This window comes from Prinia subflava, chromosome 12 (assembly GCF_021018805.1).
Source record: "Prinia subflava isolate CZ2003 ecotype Zambia chromosome 12, Cam_Psub_1.2, whole genome shotgun sequence".
Classification (NCBI taxonomy): domain Eukaryota; kingdom Metazoa; phylum Chordata; class Aves; order Passeriformes; family Cisticolidae; genus Prinia; species Prinia subflava.
The window spans coordinates 20,336,691-20,348,015 of record NC_086258.1 but is presented as its reverse complement, the minus strand read 5'-3'; the positions used below and the strand labels follow the sequence as shown (position 1 = coordinate 20,348,015).

General features: G+C 43.6%; 1 protein-coding gene across 1 annotated transcript; it reads left to right on the top strand.

Moving 5' to 3' along the window:
* Positions 1 to 2,493: 2,493 nt before the first annotated feature.
* ANKRD40 (ankyrin repeat domain 40) lies at positions 2,494 to 10,352 on the top strand. Its single transcript, XM_063410240.1, has 5 exons — positions 2,494 to 2,901; positions 5,411 to 5,559; positions 6,578 to 7,027; positions 7,837 to 8,018; positions 9,196 to 10,352. Exons 1-5 carry the CDS (start codon positions 2,750 to 2,752, stop codon positions 9,334 to 9,336), a joined length of 1,074 nt encoding a protein of 357 aa, XP_063266310.1. The 5' UTR covers positions 2,494 to 2,749; the 3' UTR covers positions 9,337 to 10,352.
* Positions 10,353 to 11,325: the final 973 nt, after the last annotated feature.

Below are 11,325 nucleotides of genomic sequence, written 5' to 3'. Positions count from 1 at the left end.
CGGCAAACACCGGACCGGGGAGTCCCGGCAAATAGCGGACCCGGGAGTCCCGGCAAACACCGGACCCGGGAGTCCCGGCAAACACCGGACCGGGGAGTCCCGGTAAAAGCCGCACCGGGAGTCCCGGCAAACACCGGACCCAGGAGTCCCGGCAAATAGCGGACCGGGGAGTCCCGGCAAACACCGGACCCGGGAGTCCCGGCAAATAGCGGACCGGGGAGTCCCGGCAAACACCAGAACGCGGAGCGACCGCAGCCGCCTGTGGCTCCGCGTGAGGGGCAGCGGGTGCCACACAGACGGTGTCGTGCCCAGCGAGGTGTCATCACTGCGGACGGTGACCTGTCACGACAGTGTCCAGCCTGGTGCGGTGTCAGAGCGCACACAATGGAGAAAAGGAGACTCAGAGGTGACCTTATAACTCTCTAGAACTCCCTGAAAGGGGCTGTGTCAGGTGGGGTTGGTCTCTTTCTCCAGGCAGCACTGACAGAACAAGAGGACACAGTCTCAAACTGCACCAAGGGAAATACAGGTTGGATATTAGGAAAAATTTTTCACAGAAAAAGTAATAAAGTACTGGAATGATCTGCCTGGGGAGGTGGTGGAGTCACCATCCCTGGATGTGTTTAAAGACAGACTGGATGTGGCACTGGTGCCATGGTTTAGTTGAGGTGTTAGGGCTGGGTTGGACTCGATGATCCTGGAGGTCTCTTCCAGCCTGGTGATTCTGTGTGATTCTGTGACTCTGTAATTCTGTGCTGGCCTTGCTGGTCATGGCTAGAGGCCAAGGACATGGCCCTGGGCATAGCTGAAGCAGTGTCATGGTCCCCTCTGCACCCTGGCAGAAGAAACTCGCCCAAACCACTCCTGATGCACAGCTACTGAGTCCTGCAGGAATTCAGGGAATTGTAGGATTGTTATGGTTGGAAAAGGCCTCTAAGATCATCCAGTCCAACCATCACCACACTCACCAATAAACCACGTCCTCAAGGGCCGTTATCCACAAGTTTTTTGAATGCTTCTAGGGATGATGACTCCACCACTTCCCTGGAAAGCCTGTCCCCATGCTTGACAGGTTGAGGGAGAATAGAAGTCCTGCATATGTAAAATAAATCTTACTCTTTGACCTTGGAACCAGCCCACTTTGTTTTCCTTTCTAGATGTGACTTTGTACTTAATATATACTGAATTTCACATAGCAATTGCCAACTATTTCCCAATTACTCAACATTGTTTTGAACATCATAAGTACATACAATAATTAAAATATTAATTAGATAATATTTTTAAAAAACCTTTAAGCCAGTGTTTATGCTGATCTTGTAAAACCCGTTCAGACTGACACCAGCTTTGTTCAGCATCACTGGGGGCTTTCATGCAAGCACCAGTTGTTACCTGAGGGGTTTCCTTTTGGAAATCTCTCCCTAATGCAGCACTGTGAGCCTGTGAATGTCTTTCAAGGTTTGCAATATTGTAATGATTTAAGAACCAAATGGAATGGTTGGAACAGAAGGCTGAAATCAACACAATACAAGTTATGGTATGAGTTTTCGGTCAGTGTCCTGCAGTCTGGGTTTGGGGATGGGAGGGAAGGCAGGGTGCTAATGCTGGGAACTGAGGAGGAACTGAGCTGTCTCAGTTTCTGTGTAATGCTCTGGTTGCACTGAGGAAGCAAACAGGTACACTGGAGCCTGACTACTGCAGAATTCCTTGGCATGCTGCTGTGGCTGCACAGAGCAAGCCGGAATACAAAAGTTTGAGTGGAGTTTGAAATTACTATTTTGACTTTTTATAGTGGTCAAGCTTTTACTGACTACTCTCTAACTTGGTTTAGGACAAATCCACAATGCAAAAAATAGCTTTTCAAGCCAAACCATGCAAATGGCAGGAACTACCTATAATCTTTCCAATCTTTCCAATTGCTTTGCAGACAGATAGTGATCTTTAGTTATGTTTTTAGGGTTTTGGGGTTTTTTTTTTTGATTCTGCTGAGAACGCACAAAGATGATGAGAGTTTCCTATGCAGGTTAAGAGGATGCCCCGTCCCTGAAGTGTTCAAGGCCAGGCTGGATGGGGCTTGGAGCAGCCTGGTCTAGTGGAAGGTGTCCCTGCCCAAGGCAGGCGGATGGAACCAGATGAGTGTTATGTTCCTTCCCAACCCAAATCATCCTAATTCTAAACATCTCTTCAGTACCTCCTCATGCATTTACCAGGCAAACTCAGTTTTTCTGAATCCCTCTATGTAGCCTCTTTAGCAGCAGGTTTTTGCGTAACGGTGGTTATCATAAGGTTCTTCCTTCCTTGATTGGATAACATTAATCTTAATTAAATTACTACAAACAGTCCGCGAGCTAGAAATATGGCCCACCCCTGGAAGTGTCCAATGCCAGGCTGCATGGGGCCTTTAAAAAACGTTGTCTAGAAAGAAAGTGTCCCTGCCCATGGCAGGGGGGTGGAACGAGATGATCTTTACGGTCCCTCCCAACAGTTAACACTCGATGATTCCATAATTCACTGTATGATAAAGCGAGAGCCCGCAAAAACAATCAGCGGAGCAGGAGACAGCGCATACGATACACTTCCATGTCCATTAAACAACATCCAGCCGGGGCTGCGCCGTCCGGCCCGGCCCCGGGCAGCGGCCGCGCCCCGGAACCGGCTGCGGGGGCCGGGTTGTCACCGGCAATAGCGTCCCCCACGCCGGAGCGGGGCGCGGGGAGCCGCGGAGAGGCGGCCGCGGGCGCGGGGGGCGATGCGGGAGGCGGGCGGCGGCTGCGGGGACATGGCGGAGCGGGAGCGGCAGGAGCGGCTGCGGGAGGCGGCGGCGCTCGGCGATGCGGAGGAGGTGCGGCGGCTCGTGGAGCTGGGGGTCGGCCTCAACTCCCAGAACGAAGTCAACGGATGGTAAGGGCGCTCCCCCGACCCAGGGCGCTCCCCGACCCGGGGCTGCCGGGGAGCCCGGCCCGGCGGGCCCGCGCGGGGGCTGCCGCCGGTTCGCTCCGCACGTGAAAGGCAAGGCGGGGTGGACTGAGGAGGAAGGAAAAGGTCGATCCGCCGCCGAATCCTCCGCAATGGAGCTGTTCCTATTCCAGAGAGGATAACCGGAGTCAGGAACATGCGCGCCCACTCCACCTCCTGCCCTGTGTGCCCCTTCTCCAGGTCACCGTGCACTTACTTTGTAGTGTTGGTTTTGATTTTTTTTTTCCCAGCCTGAGACAGCTTGGTGTATCAGAACACAAACCTCAGCTTTACAGGCTCTTGCCTGAGCAGAAATATTTATTATTAACTCAAGTTAGAAAATTACTTTCTCTTTCAAACAGGGAACTTATTCCAGTGATGTATAGAAACATTGGGATTTGGCATCTCGTCCAGATCCACCTGAGGACACGAAAGCAAAGGCTGTTCTGTAATAGACCCATGTACAAGTAACACTGTAGACATAAACACACGATTTTATTTGAAGGAGGATTTTACAGGGAATGCTCAGGCATTTTTGGAGACTGTTTTCTGCAGGTTCAGAATTCAGCCTGTATTTACTGTGCTGCTTTGTGCTTGAAATTATAAACTTGTTTTCAAAAACTTTTTACACACACAGATGGTTATAAGACAAGGGGGAACAATTTTAAATTAAAAGAGATTTCCATTAGATGTAAGGAAAAAATTCTTCCCTGTGAGGGTGATGATGCCCTGGCACAGGGTGCCCAGAGAAGCTGTGGCTGCCCCATCCCTGCAAATGTTCAAGGCAGGGTTGGACAGGGCTTGGAGCAGCCTGGGACAGTGGAAAGTGTCCCTGCCCTTGGCAGGGGGTAGAGTGAGATGAACTTTAAGATCCCTTACAACTCAAACCATTCTAGGATTCCATGACATTATAATTAAAAAGAGGAAAAATAAAATTAGGAAAGGAGCAAGACTCTTCTAAAGATGAAAGTTCAATCAGCAGTTTTGAGAAACATGGAACACCTAACAACTTGAACTTTAAATTGTGATTAAAATTAAAGCTTGTAAAAATTTAAAGTAACTGATTTGCAGGACGCTGGATGATCTTAGTGAGATAAAAAGCAAGCTGTCATCAGAATGAGTTTGTATCTAAAACTGGAATCGATTAAATAAGTCTTGTAATAAAATTAATTCTTTTTAAAAAGAATGATCTGGTAATTTTTAACCATGGCAATAAATGGATCTTCATTGTTTAAGTTTGTACAATTAATTTTTTTGCAGTACATTTTGGTACATTTCAGATCTGTGGGTAGATGCACAGGCCATGTGGAATGGCCAGGATGGGTACCAAAATGAGGCTGTGCTGTTGAGCCTTACATATCTTCTCTAAAAAACTAAACCAGCAAATTTGGTGCTCAGTGCAAATACTCAATACAAATACCTTGTCTGTCTGACTTTTCAGTCTCCTGTAAACAAATCCCTTCAAATCAAATCAAACCAAACCACCTGAAGTAGAAAAAGCTTTTTGGAGCTGGACTTCCAACTGGAAGTTTTTCTCTTCTAAGTTTATTTGTCTCTGCTTTATTTTATATAATTCTTTAAAAATAAATGAACACACTTGGAGAAGGGTTGAGCATGTTCATTGTTCTGAAGTATCTCCTTCAGCTGGAGCTAGAGAATTGCTATAAAAGAGCTAGAGAAAGGTCAAACACCACTAGAACCTGGGATAGGAAAGAATGGTACAACTCTATAGCAATTTACATGTGTGAGTCTGTAAGTCCTTAATACACACACTAAATAAGATCTGAGGACTAAGCAGCTTTTAGGATGTTTTTTAATATATTTCTCTAGTTAGCAACTGCAAATAATCATCTGAAAATACAGAAAAGGGATTAGTTCTGTGCATCACAAATTGCAGAAAATTAATTGTCTGCAGATCTGAGTAATTACTGATGCAGCAAATGGCAACTGGGCAAAGAACTGTTCTTAGAAACTATGCTTACAATATTTAAAATGTAATTTGCTTGCCAGAAAATGCAAGTACTTATGCTGGCAGCATTAATTAAAGAGTACACATAGCATCCTAGGGAGATACCAGTAACAGATCGCATGTACACACACAAAAACACAAATATTCCAAGCACACCTGATTCTTGAAAAGATTAAAATCATACACATACTTATTTTTCCAGTGGCCTAAAAGCTGTAGCCTAAGAAATTACAAACTGAAAAGATCCTGAACTTTAAAAATACTACTGTAGTAAAATTTACTGCAATAACGAGCATTGGAGCAAAGAGAAAATGAGATCAGCAGGTGCCATTGCACACTCCCAATCCAGGGTGAATTTCCAAGGAGGTTTGCAGCTCCAACCTGTGTTACATGTGCAGAGTGTTCTTCTCACGGGCAGCAGGAGTGAGTGGGAAGGAATGTGCCATCACTCTGGTCTGACACAGCATTGGTGTTTTCCATGTGCAGGACCTGCTTGCACTGGGCCTGCAAGCGCAACCACGCGGCTGTTGTGGCTTATCTGCTGCACGCTGGGGCTGATAAGGACATCCTGACCAAGAAAGGGGAGAGGCCAGCCCAGCTGACATCCAAGAGAGAGATCAGGAAGATGTTGGGAGGTAACCTACAGTGATCGTGCCATATGATCATCAAATATTAGTAAAGGGGTGTTCAAAGCGTGTGTGCTCCAATCTTTGTTTTGCATGTGAAGATACTGTGTTTGGATTTTAGTATTAGGACGTGATTTCTAGAGTGTTTACATGGTAAGAAAACAAAGTTTAATTAAAGGGGATTACCAATAAATTCCATACCCAGATAGCTAGACTTTTTTTGAAACACTAGAAATTTAGAAAAACTGTATTTTGAGGAATGCTATGTGCCAGGTAGATGCAGTTTCCAGTTTTCAGAAGGACAGCAGGAGAGAAATCTCTCGAATTTGTAGGAACCTCTTGTATAATTCACATAATTTTCCTTATGTTCTGTGCTGAATAATCAAAAATTAGCAGCCCAGATAAATGGCTCATTAAAGGACATTGGTTGAGCATCTCTATCGTGTTTTGTAACTGCTGGAACAGAGCAGGTTTTGCTGCTGGAGGTGATAAGTAATTTGAAAGGTGGTCGATTAACAACCTCTTGTCTCTCCTTTGTGTCTGGTTTTGTTTTCATTGTTGTCTCTCCCAGCTGTTGAATGGCTAATACTGCAGCTCTCCCAGTACTGCATGTTCTCTTCCCTTTATCTTCTGCCTTAATATCAAACAACATACCACCCTTTGTTTTTTGTTGCCTGATACATTATGAAGATGAGAGCATTATTCCACCAGAGACCATGTTACAATGTGCTGCAACAGATGAAAACAAACCAAAACAGAAGTACTGCAGTGTTTAGAAGGAATTAGCACCCCCAGAATTATTAGAATCAGACTCAGCTTTTATATTTGTATGGCAACATCCAAGCATTCTGTTTATAATAGGAAAAAAAGACATGGTGCTGCCTGATGCATCATCTAACCTCTAATGCTTTTAGCACTGCATTCCCTCTGTGTAAAAGTAGGGGAAAAAAAGGAAAAAAAGAAAAGAAAAGAAAACAAAACCAAAATCAGTCTTGGAGAATGTTTTGTTGTTTTTTTTTTTTCACAGTGGAAGATGAACTCACAGACGTAAAGCAAGATTCAGATCTGCCAATCATCCCCAACTACCTGGCTAACCCACCTTTCCCATATGTTTACAACACCTCAAGTAGCCACATTCCAGATCCTGCTCTGAATGGGAATCTCTCACACTTGGACCCACCAGACCCCAGCTCTCCCTCAGTCCCTGACTCGGACACCTACAGACGGGCCCGGGCTCCTGAGGCGCCTCCCAGCAGGGACATCCCACCCGTGCCCCGAGGAGCTGCTGGGCCCTCACACCCCAATCCTGCCCTGCAGAGAGCTCCTGCCTACCCTGGTTCAGTCTCCTGGGGCAGGAGCCCCTCACCAGCAGGCTCCAGCCAGTCCCTACCCCAGCAAGGGAACGGCTCCTGCGTGGGGCCTGTGCCAGCCTTTCAGCCCCTTTTCTTCACAGGAGCTTTTCCACTCAACATGCAAGGTAAAACCAAAAATCTCTTCTGGCTTTTTGTTGATCTTCTGTCACCTTGGGCAGTGCAGACTAATCACATGTTTCTAGAGACTTTCAGATTACCACACTTAGGCATTCAGGAAACATTTGGAGGGAATGAAGTAGGCAGATAGCCTGTTTCTGCTGTTATTAAAATATTGATGTAAACATTTTCTGTCTCAATTGTTATAAAAGCATACAGACACCAGGGTAATCTAATTCTCTAGATAGCATAGTCCAAGCTGGAAATACAGATCATCAGCAAGCAGCCAGTGGGCTCTAGAGAAGCTCACATAGCTCATGTGCACTGAGCTGTTCCAGGATCTGCCTGTTCTCAGGGAAACTTTGCCTGCCCAGAGAGGGAAACCTGGAATTTCAGTTACCACTCAGAATTTTGTTCTTCAAGTAAAAGGCATTCTGATACCGTGGGGTAGCAATGAGAAGTGAACTGAGAGCAAGAAATACCAATAAAAGCAATCTTGGATTGCTCAGGAAATTGATAACCAGTATAAGCTGCTGTTAAATCAGCTTAATTAAAGAGTATTCATGCAATGGTTCAGATATGCAGACATATATTGCATTATATTTGCTATGAATTTTTCATATAAATGGATGAAAAGCAATCTCATTAAAACTGTGGTCATACAGTTCCAGGTTTTGCCTTCTGAGGATTCATGTATTCTTACCAGTGACATAAACGAGGTTAATAGAACATAAAAATACCTGGAAGTCGTTATAGAGACATTGTTTCAAGTTCTTTTATACCTCTGCCTATTAATGTGACTTTTTATTTCTAATAGAACTGGTGCTTAAAGTGAGAATACAAACCCCTAATCTTAGAGAAAATGACTTCATTGAAATTGAACTGGACAGACAAGAACTGACCTACAAGGAGCTGCTCCGAGTGAGTTGCCGTGAGCTGGGTGTGAACCCTGAGCACGTCCAGAAGATCAGAAAATTGCCAAATACAATGTTAAGAAAGGTAAGAGCTCTACCTTTTGAAGTGCAGCAACTTATAGAAGAGATTTTTAGGTTACTTTTACTGTCATAAAGGAATAGTTTGTTGGTCACCTGCATAGGCCCATGTTGGGGGAAGAAAAAAAAAGAAAAATCTGCTCAACTTGCAACACTCAGCACTTCCTTGGGATTGCTTAAGTAAAAAGGTTCTCAAATTTCTTGATCACCTCCTTTCATAACCATTTGGTGCTGGACCCAGTTAATACCTGATTTTATGACTCCATTGTAAAATTCAGTACAACACAACACCACAATGAGCTGCCAACAGCATTTAAAAGGCCTGTAGAGTTCAAGCAAGCTCTGTGAGTTCAGCAAGACTGGCTGCAGTCCTTGCATAGTGGTTTTTAGGGTTATTCTGAGTGCAGGGCTCTGAACATAACTGTCCTTCCTTCAGGATATTTACCCTGCAGCCAGCAGAGGAGGAACCTGCTGACCTCTTTCACACCTCACCACTGACTTTTCTTTCACTCTCAAATCCTTGTAGAGCATTGTTGGTGACACTCATGGGGCAAATCTGATTAGGAACAGATTAACAGACTTCACTCTGCTGCATCTCCACTGTCTACAGGATGTCTTACTCTGTGTTAGTCAAGAAGTGGAGGGAAAAAAAAACGATATAAGCAATTCTGTCACTTTCCAAGTCGGTTATTGTTGAAGGAACTTTTGATTTTGATCCCTGATCACTTCAGGCTCTGGTAGGACTCCTCCTGTTCCTGCAGTGACACAAACCTGACTGTGTGTGCTGCTGCAGGGGCTCAGAGCTGGCCTTGCTGTAAGCCCTGAAGGAAGCCAGCCACAGGCATGACCTCCTTGGGGAGATGCAAATATCAATTCATCAGCTTCCAAGAATTAGCAAGGGGAAAAAAAAAGAGGACTTGGGTGGCATGCAGTAGGTCTTGACAAGTGTAATCCCACTAATCACTTGTACTCACCATCCTTCCAAAAATAGACTTAAGGGAATAGCTGAGTAAGACCCCAGAGTAAATACAAGATGCAACAGGATATCTGCCTTCCAGTTCTGTAAAGAACTGTCATAGTTATGAATAAATACTTGCCTTGTGTTAGCATGAGCTTATTATTTTAATTACTTCTGCAAAATTAACAGACATTATCACCTCACTCCTTATTGTATTTCTTTAAAGGACAAGGATGTTGCAAGGCTACAGGATTTCCAAGAACTGGAGCTTGTTCTAACAGTGAGCGACAAAAACTTACTTTTCAGAGTCCCAACACTTTCTGAACAGAGTGGGTATAACAAGAAGGCATCAGAACTTACGTACTAATTAAGGAATAAAACAAAATATTTTTATCTTTCGTTTTACAATTATGTTTGAAAAGCAGTATCTATAAGGGCTAATGATGTGAAAAAATCTATTTTGTTAATGGTGAAATAAACTGAAGTGGTTATGCACATTTACAGCTTCTAGTTAATCTGAGAACAGTGAGTCTGGTGTAAAAGTAACTCAATGCACAGGAAGTAGGGGTAGAACTACCTGTTAATGCAAGACTTCCTTACAAAAAGATAATGAAATACTGCAGAGTTAGCAGCTCTCAGGGAAAGGCTTACCTTAAGCTGTTCTAATAATTTGTTTGCTATAAAATAGCAGAGGTAATCAAGCTAAAGAACCTGCCATGAAGCCCATTTAATATTTGTACTGAGTCTATTACCATCAATGTTCTCTTTTTACATCATGTTTATTAAGTCCTATCTTACTTAGAGGGAAAAAAACCAGAAGGGTTTACATCTGTGGAAGCACAAAACTATGACAATTTTAAATTCTATCAAGTGACTTATTACCTGTGATTTCTTAATCCCTGTTTACACTTTGCCCTATTTCTCAGGTGGAAAATAAAAGTGACATTAATTATCCAAATAATAAATATGCTCTCAACCAAAATCCCTTTTAGTGTTGTGTGTCAATATATATATGAGCAATTGACATGTAATGATGTGCAATTTAATATATTATTTTTTTACTGTGTTGACATTTCTTCAATGCTGCTTTAATTTCCCCTTTTAAAAGCACAAAAAGTGTCATTTTATTTTCCTTTGACCTCTACATTCCTGAGAAAAATTGCATCTTGAACCTATAAAGTTATCTGTGTAAAAACAAACTAGTCAAGTACCCAGGGTTTTCTGGGCTGATAGCCAACCTTGATGTTCCTATGCAATGTATTTTTTTCTCACTGTGATTTGTGTTTATCCATGTAGTTTACTGAAAAGAAAATCACAATTACTTAAAATTCAGAATTTGACTACTTTTGCTGTGAAATTCTCAAATAAAGAAATTGAAAAGTATTTAAGTGCTGGATTTTACCTGATTTTTTTAGGATTTTAGTGTTTAGTCACTTCAATTTGAGGAAGAGCTCTACTCTGGTAGGCCATGTGAAAAGCAGGCGCTGTGGATTAGAGGAATAAACTAAAGTATGAGATGTAACAGGTAAACAGAATGTACCAAGCTAGTCTGAACTTTCCTGTTTCTTCACCTCCCCCCTCTCTCCCCCCAATTTATTTGGAAACTGCAGCTGCCAGAGGAATTTATCTTTTGTCCTGTCTCAAGTTCAGAGCCTGGGCAGGCTGTGCAGTGTCTGTGAAGCTGCTGGGGCAGCCCTGGGCTGAGCCCCTGGGGGAATGCATTTCCAACCTGAGCAGGTGTTTCTGGATAAGGGACGGAGTTTCAGCTCACCTTGGCACATGTAAGGAAACTAAACTAGAATTTCCTACAGCCTGCTCATTGTGACTGGCTCAGTGCCAGCACAGGGGCACTGTTGGGTTTTGGAAATGTACCTCAAAGCCTGGTGACAGTTTCACTGCCCCTGTCACAGATGGCACAAAAAGAACTGCACGAGGACACACTGGTGAGCAAGGCAGGAAAAGGGGCGAGGTTATTTACAAAACTCACTTTTATGCATTTCCTATGTGCCCGTGCATTGGAGGATGGAATTCCACCTCTCAAACCACATTGGTCAAGCGAACTGTCAGTCAACTTTCTCCTCCCACCTAAATATATGTAAACTATGAAAGACAGCAAAACATGGCCATTGTTTATAGCACAAAGTGTGATAAAGCAAAAATTCTGACTCCAATATGAAGAACAATACAGAAAGCTTAGAAAAGTCTTCAAACCAGGGCGACAGCCCACCTAGACAATCGAGTACTAAAGGGACAGCACAGAGGTGCTCTGTGCTTTTCTGGACTGCCTTACCCAGTGTAAGAGTGTTTTCTACACTGTGTTTGACTTGTATTTCTTAGTTCTACGATGTTTATTATT